At 38.9% G+C, this 26,510-nt stretch overlaps 1 protein-coding gene across 3 annotated transcripts; it reads right to left on the bottom strand.

The window, feature by feature from the left end:
- Window positions 1-346: 346 nt before the first annotated feature.
- On the bottom strand, window positions 347-11,029 carry LOC122873815. Of its 3 annotated transcripts, XM_044190994.1 has the most exons (8): window positions 11,019-11,029; window positions 10,687-10,769; window positions 9,959-10,094; window positions 8,661-8,734; window positions 4,131-5,206; window positions 3,694-3,849; window positions 3,190-3,285; window positions 347-1,657 (listed from the first exon to the last, which is right to left on the bottom strand). In XM_044190994.1, exons 5-8 carry the CDS (start codon window positions 5,196-5,198, stop codon window positions 1,337-1,339), a joined length of 1,641 nt encoding a protein of 546 aa, XP_044046929.1. In that variant the 5' UTR covers window positions 5,199-5,206; window positions 8,661-8,734; window positions 9,959-10,094; window positions 10,687-10,769; window positions 11,019-11,029; the 3' UTR covers window positions 347-1,336. The 3 variants fall into 3 exon arrangements, with proteins under 3 accessions (XP_044046929.1, XP_044046930.1, XP_044046931.1); XM_044190995.1 differs by lacking the exons at window positions 10,687-10,769; window positions 11,019-11,029 and having other exon boundaries at window positions 9,959-10,317; XM_044190996.1 differs by lacking the exons at window positions 9,959-10,094; window positions 10,687-10,769; window positions 11,019-11,029 and adding an exon at window positions 9,723-9,944.
- Between the last annotated feature and the right edge of the window lie 15,481 nt (window positions 11,030-26,510).

Below are 26,510 nucleotides of genomic sequence, written 5' to 3' on the forward strand. Positions count from 1 at the left end.
TATCCAGGTGTTAGAATGGCCAAGTCAAAGTCCAGACCTGAATCCAATCGAGAATCTGTGGAAAGAACTGAAAACTGCTGTTCACAAATGCTCTCCATCCAACCTCACTGAGCTCGAGCTGTTATGCAAGGAGGAATGGGCAAAAATTTCAGTCTCTCGATGTGCAAAACTGATAGAGACATACCCCAAGCGACTTACAGCTGTAATCGCAGCAAAAGGTGGCGCTACAAAGTATTAACTTAAGGGGGCTGAATAATTTTGCACGCCCAATTTTTCAGTTTTTGATTTGTTGAAAAAGTTTGAAATATCCAATAAATTTCGTTCCACTTCATGATTGTGTCCCACTTGTTGTTGATTCTTCACAAAAATTACAGTTTCATATCTTTGTTTGAAGCCTGAAATGCGGCAAAAGGTCGCAAAGTTCAAGGGGGCCGAATACTTTCGCAAGGCACTGTATATGTACACAGGAGAACTTTGGAGGAAAGCCTTTTACCATCCATTTGCAAGAGCACAACATATACAAATAACAAAATACACCAGTACTATACAGAACAAAAAATACTATAGTACAAGAACTGTCCACAGCTGCAACACAGTGCCCACTGAGGACCTGATGCTGAAATTACAAAAAACTGCAAACAGTTACATTCAAAAAATACTGTAATAGGAAAAAAATGTAACATAACAAAATAGATTTTATGCTTGGCTGAGGTGAAAAAGTTGGTGTATCAATATGGAAACAGACTTACTGAATAAAATGAAACGTGACTTAAATGTCCACTGAAGCTTAAGCTCCTCTGAGAATAATAAAAATAGTGGCAAATGAAAACATCACATCTGTGTGGAGCAATGAGGAGGCTGTAACATTCTTACATGAAACTAACAAGAAATGTCATAATTCCATGTTTTCCACATGGTTCTCCATCGTTTGAACTTTGACTGAATCTCTTTTAATGACGTCATCTCATTGTGTCCTCTTCTTATGCAATGCCTTAATGGCGCAGACGTCACCAACTGTTTATCTCAAAGCGCTTAACTTCTAATATTCATATGGCGTTAATGGATGGATGGATACATTTTGTGCTGAGTGTGGATAGAAACCTGGCTTATTTCCAGGATTGCAATTGTTATTTCAGGTGAATATTCTACAAAATCCAATGACAACTTTAAATGTTCACACCAGTGGCTATGTATTACAGTCCACCACTCACTTTGTTTTCAGTTTGAAACATCTTCTAGGGCTGCATTTTACATCATACTAAATGTTTTCTATCGCCTCCCAAACCAGATTTAAAAATGCAGCTTAGCGGCGTTCACAAGAGCGGCTGAAGAAATCCTACAGTCCAGCAATGATTTTGTTCTTTAGTCCACGGACTTTGGGGGAAAGCCTTTCTCCATCCATTTTCAAGAGCACTTTTTGAATGAATTCATAGGAGTATTTCAGCTCTTTGGGGTAAGCCATGTTCAATACATAGATGACTCCCAGCATCATTGCACATGCTTGGGCTACAGATCCAATGTTGTCCAGAATGATTTCTCCTTCAACATAGATGCTAATGTCATCATGTGCTCCAATTTCTCCACCCTCCTTGTTGATGACATATACGCCCATGGTGGAATTCTGCAGGTCTCTCTGGATGTCATCTCCTTCGATGTCCTGTATATGTGTAGAATATAAGAAAAACATGAATTTATGTAATAGATTTGAATGACCTCAAAATTCTAAATTTCTTTATATTTACAATATATAATTACACTGGTCAGTGAAACTATTGAAAATATTTTTGTCAGTTAAATAAAGGTTCATGTGAATTAACAAACCACAGATTTTTGTTTTTATGGCATTGTGAAAAATATCCAAACTTTTCTGCAAATGGAGCAGAGACACAGAAGTCAGAATGGATTGAGAGATGGACTAACACATTGTTGGTTTTGGTCTTTTAATTGAACAATAAGAAAAATAATGAATAAAGCCTGCCTTATTGTTTCAAGAACCAAACTGATGGTTTAAAATGTTTTAGCCAATTACTGAAAATCTCCAGTCCAGACACAGACAAATGTACATCATCCTGTGACAACATCCATGTTGTTTTACTCTGCAGGATTTCATTTCCTCAACATAAAGTTTGTCAGAGTCTGTTAATAATTATTGGATGTCAGAGTTCTTGAATGCACCAGGGTGTGTTTAGAAAATGGTACCTGCTTTGAAAACTGTGCAGCAAATTGTTGATTTTTATACAAATATTCTCAACCTTATGGCTACTTATATGGTTAAAATTAATTTTCTAAAATTGATGCTTTGGAAAATGGTCAGTGGTAATGTTAAAGGAGAACGGTCAATTTTAACATTGAGCTCATTTTTTTGTAAATTTGGAGTGCTGTCAGTACAGAGAACAACGACAGAAACCGGTGTTGCCTACACAGTGTTAACCTCTTTTTAAAGTTTGCACCCTGTTGACTTCAATGGGGCAAGTTTTAAACCTGCTTTTAGCCTCTTAACATCCTTGATGTGTCATTACAAATGCCCAGCCATGTGAGTGATTCCTTTAGAGTGAACACGGGGGAATCTGACTGCAGCAGATGTGAAAGATATGAATAAAAGTGCTGTTAATTCAGCCAGCGCACATACCTGTATTTATTTCCTGTTTTCGGTCGAAGTCCACAGTAGTCGATTGTCGAGATCACGCGCGTGATCATAGGTAACTAAACCTATGCGCTTGAACTCGACAATCGACTACTGTGGACCAAAAAACAGGTTCTCTGTACTGACAGCACTCCAAATTTACAAAAAAATGAGCTCAATGTTAAAATTGACCGGAGTTCTCCTTTAATGCATTTGTCTTCAATGGGCTAAAACATAAAAACACCAGTATGATTCTCTGTAGTGACATGCTTTAGTGGCTAGAGCATTTTTCAAGTTTTGCATTAGTTGATTTAAATAAACAGCAGGCTTCCACACTATAATAGCTCTAGACCCCAAAACACGACAGCATGTGATAGGACTACAGCTGCCATAGTTTTGGTGTCAACACACTGATTTTGTTGTGCATCGGGTTTGTTTTTGTTTTTGTTGAGTGCCCCTTTAAATTCATTTTCTTCTAACTAGTGGGTTAGTGACATTAGGATCTTAAAACATTTTATAATACAAGACAGTACATCTGACTGATAAATGCAATTACAATGACTTGCCTTATACTCCCGAATGAGATGTCCATCATCCTCACCAAGGTAGATGCAAAGTGCCTTGAGGACTGCTGCCCTTTTAAGATTGATGTCACTTGTAGCCTGTGTAAAAGGATTACAACTATTAAAATACAATAAATAATAAAAAATGTCTTGAAACTGTAGAATATTTCAAACCTGTGGTAACCTCAAAAATATATACACAATGACTTCATTATACATTCTGTAAATGGACTGCCTTCTTTAGCTAAAGAATGTTAGTGTATTGTGACTTAATTTTCATAAAATATCAGGTCTGAATGTGTAGGGCGATAGGGTGACAGTTCAGTCTGCATGGTAGGTGCAAATGTACCAAAAGGTCTCCGTTTTAAAACAAAAATGTAGTAGTGTGGATGTAGCCTTAGGAACCTTGCCCCTTACAAATAATCAAGGCTGGCACTAGACAGGTACATTTCAGGTTTCTCCACAGTGCATATGATATTTTCTACTAAAATGTGAAAACATGTTTACCTCTTGCAAGATCGCCAGATGTTTGGCTAGTTTTTGGCCAGAAACACCTCCCTTTTTGTTGAAAAGAGATGTCAGCTGGGGTAAATGGCTGTCCAACTGAGCCATGAAGGTTGTTTCAAGTGGGACGGTTGTTATGCGCTGGAATTCAGCATTTATCTATTACACACACAAAAAAACAACAACAGAAGACAAAGAGCACTGTGATCAGCCATCGGTGTAATGATATTTTGTAGCTATTAAATAGATATATTCTAGTTTTCTTATATTAGGTGTACAGTGTGTTCTAGCCAGATGTATTGCTATCAATCAAGGGTAATGGCAAGAAATCAAAACTGGACCAGCAGCCTGCATCCTTATTTAAACCTTGCTAATATTTTTTTATATTTACAATGGGTCAAAGTGCAATGTAAAAACCCAGGGAGCGAGCATGTGCTTACCTCATCAATGTGAAAAAGTGCAGGCCACCTGGCTTTAAACTCTCCGGCAGCTGGATTTTCCTGCACTACCTCTTTTCTTCTGTAGGAGAATGTTTTTGACATCTTCTTTTTTACACATGATGCACTGTTTCTTTGTCTGACATCATTCAACATTTCAAGTCTGACATTTTCTAAGCTTTCATCCGTTTCGCCAGCAGGGTGTGAAGGACAAAAGTTGACTTCAGCCTTTTTAGGCTTCTTTACATTTTTGGCTGGGAGGCAGTCATCACTACGTTTGTTTTTCAAAGCATTTACAGTCACTTCTGGAAAGCCAATAGTTTGCATCTTTGTTCTGTAATTAGCCATTTTATATTTTAGGCTGATCATCCAGCCATAGTAACCAGTGGCAGATGGTTCCTTCAAACAGGGAAATTTTTTGATGAGTGCCTCCGCTACATCATCTATTTGGTAATTTTGTGGGTACGCTGTATACTGGAAGATCTCCTCGGCTAGCTTCTCTAAGATGTCAGACTTCAACCCTGGAGTAATCTTCAGTTGAGTGCCAGTTTCTCTGAAGCTGTCATTTCCACGTTGAAGCTGCACCTCTACATTGTATGGAAAGTGAGGAATGGGGAATTCACGTGGCCATGCACGTGATCTCAATTCATTGTCTGAATGTGGCAGAATGATGGTGTCATCCGAGTCTGTTGTGGGCAATGAGGCCTGTGAGGAAATGGGAGATGTTTGGTTGCTCACTGGTGCTCCAGATGATCCAGAAGTCCTGGGAGCATTCTGCATTACAGAAGATGGACTCAAACCCACATCATTTAGGGGGGTTAGAGTTAGGGTTGCCATGTACACCAACTTGATTGTACTTCTGTCCTTTATGTCGTGTACTGATGTAACATTCATGAAATCATTGTTGAAGTCAGGATCCATGAATTGAATACGAAAGTCTGTTTCAATTCCAAATGCTTGGCAAATTGTATTGTGGAACTCTGCCAAAGTTTCTGGCATTCCTGAATGGAGATCAAGTCTTCTATAGTCATCGTCGCCCACAATGACTCTCAACTTCAGATGCTGTGCCATTTTTCAATCTAATTGTTAAAGACAAAAAAAAAAAGGTAAATCAGCATTTCGTACTATTGTTACTTAGGTAGAACTTTTTATGAACCGAACCAGAGCAGGAACATACCACCACACAATTCCAATCTGTAATGTTATTCTGCACTTGAAAACACAATGAATTTTTACCGTTACTTTCTTTGCGTGGAATGAAGAACACAGATATTTTTTTCTTTGTTTGTGGTTGTGTGGTAGTTCTTCCTTTGAACATGATATATTTAAACTGACAGATTTGAACACTAATTTGTCCCCGCCCCCAAGCTTTTTAACAATAAAGCTCAAGCTTTTCTCCACTACAACCATCTGGATAACCTCTGCAAACTCTGGTAAGCCACCTACAGAGCCATGAACAACAACCATACCTTCTCTGTAGTTAACTCCATTAACAGGCGCATTCTTTGTGAGTTGAATGTGAGTAATATCAGGGTATTCCAACTGCAGAACCTTCTGCACATCCTGATGCAAAATGTCAACAGAGACAGTTGAGACAGCTGAGACAGTCAAGCTAGAAGTTTCGGTTGTGGTTGACGCCAAGTTATAAGCAATCATGAACTGATGCTTCACCGCTATGGACAAGAGTACGTTTTTAAAGAAGCGTGTGTGACGGACCACCTGCTTAAAAAAAAACTGTGTTTCGCCTCAAACCTCATTGTCCACAACCCAACTAGTGGACCAAAAAATCTGATCATCTGTGGATAATGTTCCACAAAATGATGTTTCGGCAACAGGTTTAGACCAGGAAAAACCTCTTGTAACCTAGCTCTATGGTCACAAATCTTGGCTTCAAGGAAAGCAATGGATTGTGTTGTGTACACTGGTGCAACAACTAGCTCAACGATATCTTTAAGGTCCAAAATGACCTGCCAGGCAGGTTTATCTGGGGGCACCAAATGTCCAATCAAAAGCGGAAGCAATCGCAAAAGACTCCAATTTTCATGCGCATTTCCTCCAATGCTTTTCTTCAGCATGAATGTCCTGGGAATAGCATGAGGACGATTACTTTTGTCTGTCCACTTGTAAGGAAATTTCTGAATGGACTCATTGAGTTTGTCAAGTGTGAAATACTTTTTTGAAATTAACAAATTGAGGCAGTGTGCCAACTCAACTGGTAATATGCCTTCAAAGATGTCATGTGCAACATCTGGAGGGTAGCCTGTGCAGACATTAAAATGAGAAAGATATGAAGAGAAAACACACTTCCTTTTAACACCGTAACAAGGTTGTGCATTGTCCTGTGCTGATCTAACATGCATTTGATGCATCTCTTTGCTTCGGAGAGTAAATGTCCCTGAACTCACTTCGCTCTCCTGAATTTCCGACTTTTTTGCCACACAAAAGGGGCAAATGTATTCACCTGCAAAACTTTCAATAAATCCAGCAATTCCATGTGCCCCCAAATTGTCTGCTACAACACACTGTATTGTGCCTTTAACAAAATCTCCAAGCTGAGCAATAACAATACCTTGACTTTCCAAAATGGCAAGATCCCTCAACAAGGGATCTAGTACCTTTTCATAGCCATATTTCCTCACATCATCAGATCTGCAGAGTAAGGCCAAATAAATTGAAGACAAGAATGACAACCTGGTGGTAAATTGATGAGAGTCCAGTAAACGCCACAGATCTTGTGCTTTTTACGAGATGTGCCAAGTGGATTACAAATTTCGAAATCATCCACATAAAAATTCAACACTCGCAGCTCACCTTCTGACAAAAAATGGTTATCCTTGAAAAACTGACCATCTCGAAAAGACTCGTATTTCACTTCTCCTCTGCCCTCTGATATGAGGTGATTATCTAATGCTTTGTTAAGAATGTGACCATTGGTAAAAAGCTGCTGTAAAAACTTTAATAGTGGAACATACTGCAGCGTTCTTTTATCTTTGTCATCCAAGATATATTCTATAGGTTCCACAACTTGAAAATTGTCTCTGTAGTATTTTTTGCGCTTAAAGGATGTTGCCAAAGGACAACCTTTGCCAATTGACTTATAGACAGGATTAGATGTACACAGGGCTGATGCAAGTTCTTCAATGACTGACTGGTCAATTTGCAGGTTGTAACTATTCAGTGTGTCATGTATCACATTTCTTGTACTACACAAAGATGCTGTGCTCAACAAATATTGAAATTCTTCCAGCAATTCATCAATTGCAGCACTTGGCATATGAAAAATATTTTCCAGCTTTAATAACACTGCAGCAATTTTTTGTTCTATTATCTCTGGCTGATCCTTTGACTTATCTAAATCAATTTCATCAGATTGACTTTCATTACAGAATTCTTCACTGTCTGAAACACCAGGCTCTTCAATTTCAGCTACACTAGTTCCCTGGACTACACCATGCTTAAAATCTCTCAACGTATGTAAGCTGTGCTTCCGACTTTTATGCGACTTGAAGGTGCTGTATACATTGGATGTGCATTCACAGCCTTTAAACATACATGTGACTGTCTCATTGTTTTTCAGATGATGGCCTATGTGCACAAAATAATCATGTTCTGTTCCAAGTTCACTACAGTCACATAAATGACAGGAAAATTAAGTAAATATGTCAGAGTGCTTTAAGGTATTTTCGTGATTCCTTGACAAATGTGACAAAAGTGAATTCCAAGTCGTAAATACGCATGGACAATTAGGGTATATACACTTAATATGATGGCCACGCCCAAAATGACTATGTTTTAGTCTGTAATGTTTAAGAATTTCTGATCGCCTAGACACTTCCGCACCACAGTCTTTACACTGCCACATAAACTAGACAAACCACAAAGAGAGAAAAGGGGACAAAAATCAAACATTAGTGATGGTGTCGTAACAGTCACATCCGGGGCATGGTGGTCCGCTTCAACTTTGATTACATAAAGCTATGCTCTGTAAAGACAACTAAATGTTTATTGTGACTTAGTTTGGGCAACGGAATCTCATATTAAGCAAACAGAAGCTTTACTCAACAGATTAAGGGCGTACTCGCAGCACGGAACTCGCACATAAACTCCACTGTGCCGTGCGAGAGAGAGCGCTTTTCTCAAAAGAGTGCAGTGTTTCCTAGACAAGGAAAGCATAATCGTGCTTGGGCACGGTGCAAGGCAACCGGGCCTAGTGTGAGTACGCCCTAAGAGTAACAGTGTATCAGTGGCAGATTTACTTTGCACTGCTGTTAGTAATTACTGTTATAGAAAGAACAAATACACACAAGAACGCCTAGCAGGAAGCTAGACATGAAGAAAATGTCTGTGTGTACTGGTACCTTTATAGCAGCACTGCTCTATGAATTATATGATGATAAAGTACCAGCGTTGAGATCCCCCCCATAAATAAAGAACAAAATGTATACCACACAGTTACAGAACATTTTTAGCTTTCTCCGTAGCAGCACTGCTGTGATCAGTATAGCTGTTAAGATGCATGTTAAATGCACTTGCCAAAACAATATGAGCTCCCCAAAGAATTAGGTTTTGGTCCACATCACACCAAGACAATCAGATATGAGAATAACCTGCAACAGAAATAAAAATGAGCAGGGATTAAAAAGATAAATTGTAAGCATGTTGAGGAAAAAAGTAATTGTCCAATAATCACAAACTTGTGTCAGCACAAAACATGTTAAAGCCCACGACTCAAATCAGATCACTACAAACTAATTTGTGTCCAAGTCCAAATTTTAATAATACCTTATTACTATAAAAAAAATATCCAACAAATGGCAGATTAAGAGGGTGGAAGTGGACAGACAGACATGGACTTCATTTTCAGGAAAGATTATTTTTATTATCAACTTTTTTATTTATTCACAGCGGGACTATTTTCTTGCAAGTGTGTTATTCCTCTTATAAATTACTTAAGAGCATTTAGAAATTACATCAGAAAATAATGCTTTCAAAGCTTTAGATGCTCTAAGTATACAGACAGGAAATTATATGAAACAAGAGAGGTATATTGAAGTTTCTGGAAATTGTGTGAATTAAATACAAAACAGATTTGGTTTCTTAAATTAACTACCATAGTTTGTACAACAATGCATGAAATATAAACACCTGTACAATGTTTTAGAATAAATAATTGTGTAAGGTTATTTACATTGTGTCAGATCATATTATATGGCGATTTTTTATAAACTGTTTGTGAAATCAGAAACAGAAAAATCTCTTCACAATGCAGTCCACAAGCCTACAACTACTAAGTACATTGTGAGATATTATAACTGAGTCAACAAGTCAAGACCCCTGCCAGCTCTTAGTTTTGTAAATTTAATTAATTTGTTAATTTAATTAAAATTAATTAATTATTTTTCTGTCTTCATGCCATATCACTAACTCTATTAGTATTTGTATTTTTCATGTTCCACTTCTATACTAAAAGTATTAGTTTGAAATTGGGGGCAATAAATGCAGTGCCAACATAATTGGTCTTTGTGTTTAGAGCAGAAACAAAGTTGAACAACATCAACCTGCTAGCTAAACCCACATTCTTATCCCTCTGCCTACCACTTCAGGTTAACTGGTCTTTCACTGGACTATCGGCTGTGGTCGTACTAGCTGGTCCTCTCGTGTCATCTGCAAATCTCCTGCTATTTAGTTATGAAACATTTGCATGCTTCTACTACATGTACTTTCAGCCCCACCTTTATGTTTTAAGCTCTGATAAGGCGAGTCGGATACCGTCCACGAGGACGGCTACCCATGCCGCTACCACGAAAGAGAAGCTTGTTTTTTTTTCCTACCCGCATTCCGCGAAGACCTGCCTCTGATTGGCTAGTGTTCGTTGCATTCGTTGGTTAGGTTGGCGCAAGTGGAGTGACAGGCCTTGAAAAATGTCACGGTCGGTCGGAGCCAGTCAGCGGCAGAGTAGGGGCGGGTCTACGGGTGTGAAAAAAATACAAACTTTTAAAGAAACGGTAAATTCAGGCACCCAACGTTACCTAGGCCTGCCATTATGATTATGTAGAAACATAAATTCTTGCCGTCAGTGCACATTAACCACCTTTTACTAACATGATTTCACAGGTGTATTTTGTCCTAATGTTAACACATTGACAAGATTAGAAAACATGCTTACAGCCAGTCAGGAATAACGTTAATGTAATGTTAGGCTTGGCCAGTCTAACGTAACGTACAAGCCTAGACAGCCAGGAAGGTGCAGCTACAATTAACGTTAACATTCGTAAAACTGTTTTGCTTTTATTCGGCTTCCACAAACTAATAAATAAGTCAAGACAAACACTGAATTCACCAAGCATTTAACACTTAAGCTAAATTAACTTACTAACCTTACACAACTCACAAGGTTAAGCTAGTCGCTGAAACCTTAGCTAATGTAATTTATATAAAAAACACACAAACTTAGCATTAGCTAAACACATTTTTTTTCTATAAAATGTTTTAAAGTGTAAACAGAACCCTGTTTAAGTAACAAATATAACACACCAATGATTATATATTGCTTACTTACCGAAAATGCAGAGCTGGATGCTGCATTCAAACGAGTGTATCACGTTCAATCCCCAGCCTTGGCGCCTTCAGAAAAAAATGTGTCTGCACATGCGCAGACCGGACAGTATATGGAAATTAAATGAAACGTATTTTTTTCTAATTACTTTTAATTGAATGAAATTAACTTGTTTTAAACAAGGGCAGTGAATTTGAAAATTAGTAATAAAAAATAAGTAGGATTAAATAACACATTAAAACATTTTTTCAGTGTAGTCTTGTTCCCTGTCTTTGATTGCTTTCATTGTTTTCAACTGTCAGTTGGTTCTACCTGTGTCTTGTTGTCTCCCCTACCTGAGTGTATTTAGTCTGTGTTCTTCCTTTGTTCTGTGTCAGATTGTTGTTGCATCTCTGTCAAGCGCCTTGGTTTGTTGTTTCTATGGATTCTTTGTTCCCCTTGTCTGTTTGTGGATTTTGTCTGTCCACTGTTGGATTTGTTTCTTCTGTTCGGGACTGCTTACATGCTGTGAGCTACTGTTGTCTGCTTTCTCCTGTGTAAGCCTTTTGTTAATAAATAGTTTATTTATTGATTGGGGTTTTAATTATCACCACAGTGATGATATGACTTCATGGTATGGTAGTCAGATCCATGCTACTATCTCTTGACCCTGACGTAAGAAATCGTTGATTTGATGGCTCCTATACGTGCACTGCATCCAAATGTCCATTCAGCCAAGAGCAACGTGATTGGAAACGAGATATTTGTTGTGTTCATTGACATACTTCTCAACAGAGAGTGGACAGCTTTATCATCTCAGATCAACCATCCTCTACTCTCCCTGAATCCACCCACACCCGTGGGATTACTTCCACTAGAGTATGAAAATACCCTGTCGCCTAATATAAGCCTCCCTCAAATACAGTTTATTTCATATATTTTTTGCTGTTTTCTCTGGCTGTGGCAGATGAGACTTGGGCATGAAATGGAATTATTGGAGTTATCAATACAAGATGCCAAAGCTGGCACAAACAAAAGCCATTTGTCTTTAATCACTGGGGAAGTCTGAGAGCAGCCTCATTATACTGTGGCTCAAATTAATCTTGGGCTCCTGTCTCTCCCTTTCACCTTGGGAGCCTGATACAATGTATTACAAGGCTCTTAGAATCCTGAACACATACTCGACTAACCATTGGTGTAGGTTACTGATAGACTTGCATGTCAGGTGGAGGACAGAGGCACAGAGCAATGCGGTGGTGCAAGCTTAATGTGTTAAAAAACAGGTAATGGTTGGGTTCCACTTTCTGAGTATTACAGTTTCTGCACTGTTTTATTTTTATTACAGAACAGTAGATAGGAAGCCAGATCAGGAGAGACGATACATTTACACATTTATATTCAGTTTCACAACCTGGCTTTGGAAACAGCATGTATACGCTTTGATTTGACTTTTGTGACACAGATTTTATGATTATGGGTGTCTCTCCATCTGTGGCTCAATATTTCAACATATGCTAATAATACAAAGAATAAATGATGAAAACAATTCTCACTAGGAGAGGACTGAGGTCAAATGCTAGCAAACAGCATGGATGTGGATCCATTAGAATAAAAAGAACCTATTTTTGACTTGGAGTACTATAAAGAGTACGGTCTAGACCTGCTCTATAGGAAAAGTGCAATGAGATACCTTCTGTTATGAATTGGCGCTATATAAATAAAAGTGAATTGAATTGGGTCGCCAAACCACCCATTCCCACCCATTATTGGCATATTTAAAGCCACCACCCTGTCATGTCATGCTACCAACCTCCTCTACCTTCCCCACTAATGACAAAGTCATTGGCTATACCACACCCACCCTGCCACTACAAGCTATCAGAACAAGGATGGCTCAACCATGTCAAAATGCCCAAGTCATATTTTTTAAATGAATACTTAGACATTTTGGGAAATGTGCTTTTTTGTCTCTGGCAAAAATCTCTGTTGGTTGCTAAATATAAAACGTGTTAATTAATTATCTTCAAGTGGATTTATACCTTTCGACAGAGACAGGATAGGTGTTTCCCCCTGTTTACAGACTTACTGCTGAGCTAAGCTAACCAGCTGCTGGCTGTTTCAATGGTATCAGTCCCCTCACCTAACTCTCTGCCAAAAGGCAAATAAGTGTATTTCCCAAAATGTTGAGCATTTGTTTTAAGGGTGGCTATATTTTAAGGTGATGCAAAAACTGGTTGTCATAGTGAGAGGAGGAATAATCATGTGGAAATTTGTTGGTACATCAAAAACAGATTACAGTCAATAAACTATTACATTCACAGGTATCACACCTACTGTGAGAGTTTAATGTAACAACAAGGAGTGGAGGTGAAGTAAGAGTCCGTCTATCAGCTGCTATCTGTCCAAGCTGTTGTTCAGAACTCGATCCTGAGTTCCATCTAGACTTTAGCAACCTGACCCGAACCCAGTGGGCCGTGTATTGGGTTGGGTTTAGGCCAGGTTGGACTCAGATTGGATTATTTTCAAACGTAATTTAATGATAAAATTATCTTTCTCTCTATCTCTCTCTGCCTGACTCTACCAGTCGACTGCATCGATGCGTGTCATATGTTGCAAGTAGATACGCAATGCCCACTGGAAAGTGGGAAGAAAGACAAAGCCACTGCGTTGCAGTAGCCTAAGTAATGGATGAAAAATAGCTAAAATTTACAAAAGGGGAGCTTCTTCAAATCCCCAATGATTTAGGGATTCCACTGCATTGTGGAAACATTACGAACTTGTTGTGACAACAGACAAAGCCTTCAACCTCCCTCCACAACTCCTACACTTAAAGAGTGTCGCGATCATGCGTGTCCAAAGTTCTGTTTGGGATTATAACTGCTTGGACTGCTGTCAAGTTCATTTGGGAAAGATATTTTGAGTTTACCAGCTGCGTTCATCTGGTCGATATTGGGAAAAGGCAAAGTCAACTAACCAGTCAGATAATTTATTATTTTGAGATGCTATAGTGTTACATGCTGGTAGTTGACTGCAATGTGTGTCTTTGAAGAAGAAATTATAACAAAAATATAGCCTGTGTGAAGTTCAGGTCTCAAATTCGGCAGTACCAGGTGGGTTTGGTCGGGTCTGGTCTGAAAGGCGCAGCTACAGGCCGGATTCGGGTCTGGGTTTTAAGGCCTGTGCAGAACTCACACACTCCTCCACTCTTTGTTGAAAGCACACTGCCTCTCATCACCAAGACAGAGGAGACCATTGCAGTCAGCAGTGAACATGGACCATGGCGGAAGCAGAAATGTGAAAAATGTTTGGAAAAGAGTTTAATTTTCCCCCCTTAGCAGACATTCTGAAAATTGCCGTTTCATCTTTTTTACCATTTGTCCCAACAGTGTCGTATGCACGATCTTCGAACCCCAAAAAATGCAGAATACCGAGAAGTCTCTGTAATCCAAAACACACTTTATTCGTAATAAAGTCGAATGGTGAATGAGCAGTGTAAACAGATGACGACAGGCAAGGTGAAGCTGGCTGGAGAAGCAGGCAGACAGGAATCCAGGAAACCACAGGAGCGGCGATCACCAGCACCGGGTAATGCCTTAGGCAGAGCAAAAACAAACAGGATCAAAAACACGAAGGAAAAACACACTTGCAAAAAGTACTTAGCTTTAGCGAGAGCCTAGACGTAGTTGTCGTACAACGTACGGGGACGATCTGGCGTCGGAGTAGTGGAAGAGCCTGGTATATAAGCTGTGAAGACTGATGAGTAGATAGGAGACAGGTGTGCTGGTGATCAGCCGCAGGTGGGAGGTTCCTAGAGCCAGGCAGGTAACATACACACATACACACACACATATCCAAAGACAAGTAGGGGACCCACAAGACACACCAGGAAGGGGAACACAACAGAGAACACAGGGCTGGAGAGGAAAAGGTGGCAGACTACCACAAACAGCACATCTAAAGGAGATTGTTATGCCACCTTGAGATCGCAAATGTAGGCAATAAAGTCATTCAATGATTTTATCTTAATAAATAACTTTCCCATTTAAATAGATCAAATGTTTGATTAGCTATAAACAACTGTGCCAGCTATATCAACATTATCTTATTAAATTAGTCTATTATTCTTACCAAATGCCTAAAGATGATGTGGGAGTCATTAATTAATGTACAGTAGCTGGTTACAGCAACTAAATCTCTGTTGGTGAAACTCAGATGCCCAGTCTGTTGCAGTTTATTATGCAGAAGAATGCAAATTCACCATCTACTCTCTGCACAGGTACAGGGTGGTAGGTATAACGCTTAAGTACATTAAGTAAATCAGTAAGTTTGAGCTATTTTCTGACACTCCTAATTTAAGGTAGAGTAGAACCTGTGTTGTTTTGTACGGGACTGGTTTGAGAGCAGAGACCATTAGTGTGGGCTTATGCATATTGAACTTCTATAACAATAATAATCAATTTATTAAATCTACCACCAAATCAAACTAAATTACCAAATGACATAAACAGAGGCACTTTGAGAGATCAAAAGCTCAACACTCAACCAGCGAGGCAGACTGCAGGGACACTGACCTTTGTAATGTTGTCATAAAAAAAACAGGTTTCATACCCAATTAACTAAGCTGGGCTTCACAGAGAGAAAACTGTGCCTCCCCATCAGTTGCCATATGAATAACATATGGGCAATGATCCCCTGCCCAACAAATTACAATTTTCTCTTTTATTTATTCATGCAATTAAATAATCATCATTCACAACACTTGGACAAAGACAATAAGCATTAGGAGTGAGCTCTGTGTCCCACAAAACTGTTAAGATCTCCGTGAAACGTGTATGAATAAACTCGCTCTTTGAAAAAAGATAGTTGATTTATTTATGATTTTATACTTGCTAATGGAAATCATAAATATGCATCACCTACCTCATGTCAGAGCTGTTAGAGAGGACGGCATTTTTTGATCAGTTAGAACTGCAAGACTAGGGCTATTTGTCATTAATTCAAAGCCAGAATATTTATTATTATACTGTATTAAGTTAAACTGTACCAAAAAAAAATATTAAAAAATCCTTATGATTGTCACTTAAGTCTAGTTTGAAAAGCATCAAGGATAATGCTTACTGAGCGTACAGCTCACAGCTTTGTTGTCAGTGGCTGACAAAAGCAGGATAGTCCATGCATAAATGACTATTTCCACCAACATACACTGAATATTTTGAATACCTTGACACTCAGAAAGAAGCACATACTGAACAATGCAATAAATACAGAGGACAACACATGTGCATTCCTGTACCAAAACAGAAATGGACATCCCCTAAAACAGTCTTGCTAATTTATCTCATAAATTTGCACAGTGAAGGCAAAGGAACTGAGGGAAAAGACTACATTTGGATGAACTCTGCCAGCAGCTGGAGGTCAATGAACTTTGTAAGAGTGAGGTGATCTTCAGCTGAGCTGTGGCTGTGCACTGAGACCTGGTGAACTGGATTGTAAAGTAACACTGTAGCATGGCACACTGCACTATTTTACCATTTGTTCACCGTTAATTTCTTCTGTTCTCTCAAAAGTTTTGATTCCAGAAGAAAAACTCAAACATGCTTAAAGCTGCATTAATTGATGTTTTGGCCACTTGGGGGCAGCAGAACAAGCTATTTATTTATGCATTTCCAACAATGTCACCAAACAATGAACATTTTACTTCTATCTTTAGCTTCGTAAAGACAGATGTTATGGCAGGGCTGTTGTATTGGATTTTATTAGATTGTTCAGGTGTACCTAATAAAGAGGCAACTGAATGTATTATCACCTTATGAAGCTGTTTGGATTGAACGTGTTAGCAAAAACTTGACTTTTACTCATCCAGCAGACACGGAGCAACATTAGCATTCATTTGAAGTCATGTTTCTAGCCATCTGCCGAAACACTATTCACTCTCCTTTTAGCTGTATTTTGGTCTCCATCAATTTCTGAGAAAAAAAAAAAAAACATCAAGCACCTCAGCGGAGAAACCCGTGTGTTTATCAGAGCATTTTTGCTAGAAACAGCTCCCTGATGTGGCTTATAATGAGGTTAGGCGGAGACTTCGGAGTTGCAGGCTACAAAACTAACACAATGATCGAAAAGATGCTAAAAAGCTACACAGATCTGAGGGGGACAGCATAGTCAGGTGATAATTCACTGTGGGTTCCTTACTCTGAAAAACATCGTTCACATTACACACAGACATTTGAGACATTGTTAAAATAAAAATATTGATTAGTGCAGGTATGAAAAAATCTTAATGTGAACAGGCAGCAACTCAAGTAGATGGCTGACAATAAGAATCCTTAACCATCTCCTGAGTGTCAACACTGATCCAGATGTCATAACAGATTCAGTCCAGTTTGGACCGGTCAGTTGTAATGCCCAAATCTGAAATATAATTAATCCAACAGTTAGAATGTGTGTCCCTGCCTCAAGCATTGACTATTTCGCTCAGTTGTCCTTTGCTTTGCTCATTTCAATCAGTATTCCTGATCAATTCCACTAGGTGATACCCTGCCAGATTTAGATAGATATTGCACAAAAGTAAAACCACTGCAGTGTCAAGCTTCACTGTCAATTCTTATCAGCTGTGCAGTAAATGTATCAATATGACACCAAGTTCACATCACAGTAGGTACAAGGTAGTAAATACCAGTAAGCTTAAGATGTCATTTTCAAATAATTAGTTTCCTCTAACTGGCAAAGCCTCAGAGCAGGATCCTGTGCTGTGAATAGGTCACAGAGGCCAATTAGAGGGTTCAGCATGGCTACAGAGATAGATGAGACAGATATATCTGATGCTGAGTCTTACATCAATATGATTGCTCTATCTTGATAATAATTTAGATATCTGGATTAGCACTACCCATTAAAATAACCCATTAAAAGATAAGTATAAGGGATACCGAGGCATTTGCTAAGTTTGATTACTTTTAAGAGGGCTAAATGGATTGAAACTTATTTAAGTCTTTAATCAAAAAGTACTTCATAAAGCAGATTATTTATCTGAAAGTGAAAAACACTTCACTCTGTTGCTTTAGCTAGCGGATAACAGCCATCTTTTCATTTTTGACTGACATATGAAATATGATAATTTGGCTAAACAGGGATGATGCACTAAGTGAAGCTGTCAGAAGGTGCCTCTCCTCAGCAACACTAGTCAGTCCTGTTGCCACATCCTGACAGTTCTAAGACTCTTTGTTGAATTGTGATCCCCCGATGTATTGCGACAGCATCTGTGCTTTCATTTTCAATTTTACCAGCTCCAAAGGCCCATATGGAGACTGTCTGAAGCTATTGTGTCACTTTGTATGCAGATCTTTCAGCTCTTTACACTGCTACTTGGGTTTCATCAATGCACCATGTTGCCTGGATGCAGATGTATTAGCAATTTATTTTGAAATGTGAATCCTTTCTTTTACCAGAACGATTTAAAGATTGGCTGTAGTTCGACTTTGTGTTGACGACAAGCGAGGGTTGATTTCTAATGTGAAACACACTGTAATCCCATTCAGCTGGGCCATTGGAGATAAACACTGCAAGACGTGCCTTGAGGTTTATTTATTCCCCCATAAACTTGGAGTTTAAAGGTAGCAACAACAATCAAGTAAAAGTAGAGCCTGGCTTCTTTGGGAGTATGCACCTCTGCAGAGTGAAAAACCTTGAAATAAGGTTACACCCACCAGTGCATACTCTGCATAGCAAAGTGTGAGAGAGAGACCCAGTTCAATGATCAATCAAACACTGTTTGTCAAAAACATTTTAACATCGCTGTGTGGAACTTTTTGTGCAATATTTCTTTAGCTTGTGAAATTTTATATTTAAAGTTGAACCAGGAAGTTGATTTGTTAACTGTGATGGATGTTTACAACGGGCCACAAGTTTTCCCTTATATGCATATGGTTCTATTGTTTTTTTTGCACAACAGAAGCTCCTTTGTGCTACGGTTTAAACTTTTGGAGTAGAATTGTTTCTTCTTAAACATGGTTAGCGTTTGGCCAATGAAATCCATGTCAGTTGAGTTAAGAAGACACTGTAAAATGTGTTAAAGTTGGGTGAGTGTTCCTATGAAAGCCCAGTATTAAATGTTAAATTGACCAGTTTGTGATCACTAGGCCCTGCAGTGGGTATCTTCCTGGTCATAAACCTACTCAGCCCTCTGACAGGCGACACCGCTCTCTAGCTCTGACCTAATTTAGGCCTACCAGTAAGCTGCCTTTGGGTCCTACTCTCACCCAAACAAAGAGCAGCTACTGAGCAGCTTGACCCAGCCTTATATCTACATTATATCTGCTTGGGCGAACCTACACCACTGGCTTGATAGGCAGTTTCATCGTAATGCTATGGCCCGCTCAGTAGTCCCGCTACCCTTCCTGCTTATATAGCTCCACTAGTTTTACAAATAGCTACTATTTAAGAAACTTTTCCACACCATTCTCTGACCTATGCACTTTTAAACTGTCCGTTATGAGTTTGAGAGCAAGGCAATAGCATAGTTTTTATTTAATTTCTCAACCTATGTAGTCCACCTCTCATTTTGTGAATTATGAGTCTTCACCAGAGGCTGAGGTCCGTCAGGTTAAGTTGAGCATGAATATTCACTCTTCACCTTGGAAACAGCAGTTAACAAAACACTACTCGAGGATCCATGACCCGCTTGTTCTAGAGCTTTTGACTATAATATTTTCTTCATCAGCAGATGAAATTAACTGCTAATTTAAAGGTGCACTTATCAATATTTTATAGTAACAATAGATGAAATCACTGTGTGATTGATCGACTGTTAAAGGTGTCACTTGTAGTGACAAACCCACAGATAATTATCACCAAACTCTGCAGTTCCCCTCAGCTCTATGGAGTGTTTAATAGTCTTTCTGCGTATTGTTTTGGTTTTATGTCCGACAACTTTACTGTTTTTGTTCAGCCTCAGCATTCTCATCTGCATCGTTTTTAGCTGCAGCAGGCTCCAAAAACCCTCAGTATGCTGCTGGTAAACATGGAGCATTTAGCAGCTAAAGAGCCAGATATTTCCCTCAGCAGTTGGTGAAGACCAAAACAGAGCTAAAAGGAGAGTCAATATTGGACTTTTATTTGTTAGATTACCAGAAAAACCCACCAGTCCAAATAAATGCAATTTTTGCTCTGTGTCTGCTGGATGTGTAAATAGGCAACTATTTGCTAACACAATCACCATTTACATGTTTACGCCCCAAGTGGCCAAAAAGTAAACCAATTAAGGCAACTTTAACCATACATTCTCAGTACATTAACATAGACAAGAAGTCTTGAAAGTGCTTACAATAAAGGAAAGTTTGAACATCGAGTTCCATGATAACTGAGTAAACTTCATCTGCTGATGAAAACTGTGTGATGCGGTTGAAAACTCCAATTGTTATGGCAAGGATCAGATAAATGCTAATGACAGGAAAGCGGAAGAAGCTTCTTTTCACACATGTACAACAAAAATGTAATGGACCTTTAGACAAATAAAAACCCATAATCATAATCCCAATGATGAAACTCACCATCCTCTTGGAACCACACACGTGATTGGGTGAAATGTATTTGTTAGGAAGCATGCTTTTCATGCTTAAGAAGCATGAAAAGCAAAATATCATTGCTGCTAGAGCTTAAAGACTCCATTGCTGCCCAGACAGAAAACTAAAAAGGACATGAAGATTTGTACATTTTAGCCTTGTACTTTGTGAGAATTGTTCCTGTTCGAAATTTCCGCACACAGATTTTTCAAATTTTCCAAATTTCAGTTTGGACCTGTTGTGCAAAGGCTTTAATTCTCAGGATAGCAGAGGAGTGACAAACTTAGTGTTAATCACTGTCATTGTCAAACTGTTTACTATTTGTCAGATATAATTATATGCATGTCAGGTCAGGCTTGTTTGAGAAATGTTATTTGTCACTTTCTTTCTTTTGTCCTATCTTGAGGCTTTTAATAAACCCAGGAAATGTCAGCTTTTAATGCCTCTGATCTCTCAGAAAAAACAAACTAAAAAACAAGAATCCTGTGATGTGATTTCTTATACATCAATGTATCTATGGAAACTCAAGTTCTGGAAGAGGTTATTTCCACAGGAATCATTTCAAATCTCTTTTGGTCAAATTGAGTTTTTGTTGATGAGTTTAAAGGGTGACTGAAAAAAAGGAATGAAACTAAATAAATGGTGGTTATATGAGGCTGCAACTGTGGTATGTTAAAATGGAAATGTGTGGCAGACACCTGCTTGAGTCAGTAAATGGAAAAAGACAGCTGGTGTTTCCATTCCTTGATTGTGTAAGTTATAAACTCCTTAGGATTGGGCCAATGTTTTCTGTTCACCTTGTGATTTTCAATTTCCTTTTTTTAAAAGGATGTTTATTTGCTTTTTGATGAAAATGATTTACATAAATAACAAATGCTGTGATAAGAGTGCAGATGCTGTGTGCTACAGAATTACATGAAAGAATAATGATGAAAGACATCAAGCCCTAATGAGGCATCTGGAATTGCATATAAAAAGGCAACCTGGTGTATTCCTTCACTCCCTGGGAAATTGGTGCTTGTCCTTGATGCCTTGTGCCTCACTGAAAGGATGGAGGCTGTGATTTGGTTGCCAAATAGGAAAGTCTCTTTTTGAGCTGTATTTGATATTTTGCCTATAAAATGTTAAAGTCTTTGATGACTTCAAGTACAGAAAACTCATCAGACAGCATCAGACCAGACCGAGATGCTTCACTGTGAACAGAAACTTTAATTTACATTTCATCATGAAACACACTGGCAAGGAGATTTGTTCCACCCAAAAACTGGGAAACCAACAATGAGATTGACTTTTATACAGCTGGCTGTATAGAACAAGGCACCAACAATTGTCTAAAGCACGTGATTGAGAGTGGATGCCAGTTTTATAGTCTGTGTTGGTTATTTATGGTGACTCAAACTGACAGCAAACAGTAGGATTAGGGCTCCTCAAACACCTATGCTGCAATCTGGCAAAGATTAAATATCAGTTTAAAGGTCAATTAAGCTTGATTTTCACTCTGACTCTGAACAAAACGTGTCTCACAGGAGCTTTGTAGGCAGTTGAATGAATTACCAAAAAGGTCTCGCAGATGAAACTGCTCCTAAGATGAAAGTGCTGCTTGAACGGATCAGCCAAAATCAGCCTATAAGACTTTAGTAACTGTTCAAAATGTTCTCCATCCATATAACAGGAGCAAGATATCTTACTACAGGTAAAGTTACTATGACATTTGGTGTGGATATTCATGGTCCCCAAAAGATCATTCCTACCATTTGTGTGTCCCTCTGACCTTTCTTCCAGTACCCCCATCAGCCCCAAATTTGCACTTGTACTCATGATGTAAGATTATGAAAAAGGCAGATTGCTATGCAATTTACTATGCTCAGTAAATTTCATGGAATTTCTCTGCCTGCCTACCGGTACCTGCCTGTAAGATACATAATCAATAAATCATTCAAATCATCCAGTCTGCCTCGGCTGTCTGCGTTTGGGTCCTATCCCCGTTGCCTTGCCACAGGTTTAACAGCATCTCAGCACAGACAGCAAATCAGACCACTTTTTCAATATTTTTTGCACTGAAATAATATCAGCTTTTACTGAATAAAGATGTTATGTAACCTTTAGAAGTTAAACCTGCAATAACTGATTTTTTTGCCCCTTGGGGGCAGCAGAAACCCGTTATTAACACAATGCTGGCATATCGTCACCTTTTACTGTAAGTTGACATTGTCAAACTTGTTAGCAAACACTTCCTTATATACAAATCCGGCAGACACAGAACAACATTGTCATTCATTTGGAGTCTTATTTCTGGCCACCTGATGAATGTGAGTCCAAGAGCGTTGAGTGTTGCCAGATTGGACTGACAAAAGCCCCAATCAGAGCCTATAACCCGCCCAATAATCCTAAAATTAGCCCAATTGTTATTAAGGAAAGGGGTATTTTTGGTATATATTTGAGGGTTTTGTGTACATGAATATGAGCAAGAAGAAAAATTATTGGTTCCATCGCCACTGGTGGAAACTGGTGTTTTCATGTCACCTTTTAGTACTGGTTCAGCTCGCTTGAAACCTTGACCTAGGCGATACTAAAAAAAATAGCAGGTACCATCCACAATGGAACACCAAAAAAGAGCGAGTACAGTCGAGTCGAGCCGAGCCATACCATGCAGTGGAAACGTGGCTTAACTGTGTCTGCTGTTTGGTGGTAAGCCAGTAGTGTACACTCGGTTTTTAGAGCTTTTTTTTCTGAAAATAGCTGCCTTCTGTGGCCGAAAAACATTATGAGAGTGGTGAGAGTGAACCAAAACAGTGAAGTTGTGGTGAACCTACAGGTAAACATTGAGCTGAAACTCACTATTAAGCCCCATAAAGCCGAGGGGAGTGACAATTCTCTGTAGGTTCATCACTATAAACGTCTTTCACATTGTCACATTGTTTTCTCATTGTCATTCAATACATTGTTTTTGTAAAATTATTGATGATAGATGCTTTAAGAGTGCTTTATGCTATACAATCTATTACACAAACTGGTAATGTTACATAACTTGTTGTCAATGTCAATTTCCTTATGAATACCTGAACAGTACATTTTGTTGTCGATTAACGCTTCCTTTAAAGCACGTTCCCATAAATACTTTAAAAACTAAGTGAAATACAATGATGTCAGGGACATATCAATGAAAAAAATTTAAAAGTGCTAAATGAAAATTAATTAGACTTGTGAGTTATCACTGTGGCTGTAATGATAAGAAAGACACAGGGCCTGAATTGATAATTTATGTCCTCGCTTGAACGATGCTGCTGGGTCAGCATTCCCATTTCTATTTCATCAGTAGGGTGCCTCACATATTTTACTAGGTGATTTGTTCATTAAAATGAGAATGGCACTGCAGCTTTCAGGGGGTAAGTACCCACTTCAGAGCACCTGGAGACACATATCAAGATGAACAGCTGAGATAAACATAAAACTTCCCAAGCTGTTTTAGTTGCACTGGGTGGGAGACAACACTCGAGAAAAGCAGTTTGGTGCAATAATTTGTATGCCTGGTTACCTGCAGAATACTAAACAGAGCCAAGACTTTGAAGCTCCTTTACTCTCCTTTACCTTGCACTTATGGGGACATTTATTGAGTTCATTTTAAATTTTTCTGATTTACTATCTGATCACAATTGTCACATTTATCCTTTCAATAACAAAGCATCATCAAGGCTCAGTGGAGAAACTCTCGGTGGATATTTTTGTTGCTCTTCCTCCTCTCCCTAGTATCCTCTAGATGACTATGGATTCCTAGTCACTTCATCACACACCAGGAGAATTCTTAATGGGACTGGAATTACTCCCAATAACTCCAACGCATATCAGGTCACTCTACACTCAGGACAAGCCAAATTAAAAATTCAATATCTAGCCCCCTCCTGTAATTATTCCCCGAGTGGAGCCGGATCGCCGCAACAACAATTGAGAGAGAGAGAATATTCAGTGTTCCCAGTTGGCACCTGCCGTCAGTGTATGAATGTGTGTGAATGGAGTGAATGTGATATACAGTGTGAAGCGCTTTGAGTAGTCGCTAAGACTAGAAAGGCGCTATACAAGTACAGTCCATTTACAATTTACCATTAAGCAAATATAATGACTCCAGATGTAGCGCACGACAGTCGTCCACTGGGGTCAAGTGGGAAACTGCTGTCTTTACTTTTAGTGTTGTTTTTTGTGTCTTTGCAAAAGAACAGTGAAATGTCATTGATGGAACTGTAGAAAATTTGCTGGAAAGACAAGCTTAAAGGTGCTCTCCACCAAATGTGCATGTCAAAGAATTTACTAGTCACAGTATAATGTGTTCTGTGGCTCTGGAGGAGCTTTGTCAAGTCTGATAAAATGACTCAGTTGAAATCACTCAATATCGCTGCTTGGGATGGAGACAAAAACGTTTTTAACAGAAACCTGCATTACAAACTAGGAGCATACAGTTTGAAAGACATGGGTGTTAATGAGGTAGTTAAAATGCATAATAAAAAGTGTAGGATCTAGTGTTTGCCCCATTTTAGGGACTAAAACTCAGGATGTCTTGGAGTCTGACCATTCTTTTAATGAGTCCCCGAACTTTGATGAAATGCAATATTAACTCTGTTGAAGTGCTCTTTTAAACTTGCATTAACTGATTTTTTTGGTCACTTGTGCGCCACAAGCTGACCACTACCACTGATGGTTAATTACCTATAAAGTTAAAATGGTGAACATTGGTAAACAATTACTTTTTTACACAACCAGCAGACACACAGCAACATTAACATTAATTTTCAGTCAAGTTTCTGTTAAGTCCAGTGGTAAGTCCAATATTCACCCTCCTTTTACCTCTGTTTTGGTTTCCACCAACTCCTGAAGGAAACAATTGGAACTATCTAGCTGCGGAATGCTACTCTATGTTCACTAGCTAGTTGCTAACTTTGTCTGTCAGTTGTTTGGTGCTGGACAGGTAGTGTACATCAGAGCTATTTAGCTGAAAACATCTGCCTGCTGTGTCTGGAAACAAGGTTGATATGAGTGATGAGAATGAACCAGCACAGCAAAGTTGTGGGGCATTAAACCAAAACAGTGAGCTGAAAGATTCTAAAACGCTTCATCAAAGCGACTGTGACTCAGCTTTGTTTGGGAACTAAATCGTGAGTCAAAATATTAGTCAGTTCTGGCCCATAGTTGGCTGCCAGGTTTTGGGTGTGTGGACCTGGGCCAATTTGGGCTGACAGTCAACTCCAGTTAGCAGCACATGGGCCAACTTTGGCCCCTGGAATGGGATCAGTGTACTTGAGCTGATTCTGGCACGTCATTCATCGTCCAGCAATCTGGCATGAAGGATCTAGGTTGCTGTTGGGCCAAGCCATTTTGGCGACAAGGGGGCTTTAATAGTCCAGTTGTCTAATTTGAGAACAGACAAGACAGGTGTAAATTGTCCACAAAATCAAATAAAAGGTGTAGGAGTTAAGGACTTTGACAGGGGTTAAGTATTACACACCTGGCCAAATCATCATCACTCCTATTTCATACATTTATTACAAATGTACCAATTTTTGTGCCTCTACCATTCATCATTTCATTGCATACTGAATAGATGTATTACAAGAGAGATAGGCAGACAATTGCTGCAGGACAGTTCAAGCAGAGCACAAAGAATAAGGCCCATACATGGGTAGGCAGCATGGATGCAACATGTATAGATTAAACAGAACATGTAAATGGACTATATTTATTTAGCGTTTTTCTAGTCTACCGACCACTCAAAGCACTTTACAACAAATGCCAATATTCACCCATTCACACAGACATTTATACACTGATGGCAGAGGCTGATTTTAAAGGACATGTCTGCCCTTAGTCGCATATTGATGGTGGAGCATGCTGTGAATAGAGAGAGCTTTGGAATGTGAACACTCTAGGAAGTAATTATGGTGGTGGGATGTTTTAATTCATTACACAGAGAAGTCAGTGAATGTTTGAGCAGAGACATTGTCACCAGAAAAGTCCACATTAGAAAGATACTTTTTTTTTCTTGCAAATGAGAGAACTGGCAGGAGGTTTATAGCGGTGTTATAGCAGCATTTAGGGCTGTGTGAACTGTGACATATAGTTCACTTGATGAAGCTGCTCTTGTTTTCTGAAATGACTGTATATTAAACTTTATATAGAGAATACTGTGAATGTACTGGCACCAGTAGTGTCTCTTCACCCTGCAACAGGATTCCTGCTCATTGGGATGCACATTTGCTGGGGCTTCCATCATACACACAGATGTATTTTTACCAAACTGGG

This window comes from Siniperca chuatsi, linkage group LG3 (genome assembly GCF_020085105.1).
Source record: "Siniperca chuatsi isolate FFG_IHB_CAS linkage group LG3, ASM2008510v1, whole genome shotgun sequence".
NCBI classification, from domain to species: Eukaryota; Metazoa; Chordata; class Actinopteri; order Centrarchiformes; family Sinipercidae; genus Siniperca; species Siniperca chuatsi.

Coding starts and splice junctions, on each gene's coding strand:
- LOC122873815 (XM_044190994.1), bottom strand. CDS start 5,198: ATGGCACAGCATCTGAAGTTGAGAGTCATTGTGGGCGACGATGACTAT. Junction 3,286..3,693: donor ATCTGGCGATCTTGCAAGAG/GTAAACATGTTT, acceptor CCTTTTACACAG/GCTACAAGTGACATCAATCT. Junction 1,658..3,189: donor ATCTCATTCGGGAGTATAAG/GCAAGTCATTGT, acceptor ACACATATACAG/GACATCGAAGGAGATGACAT.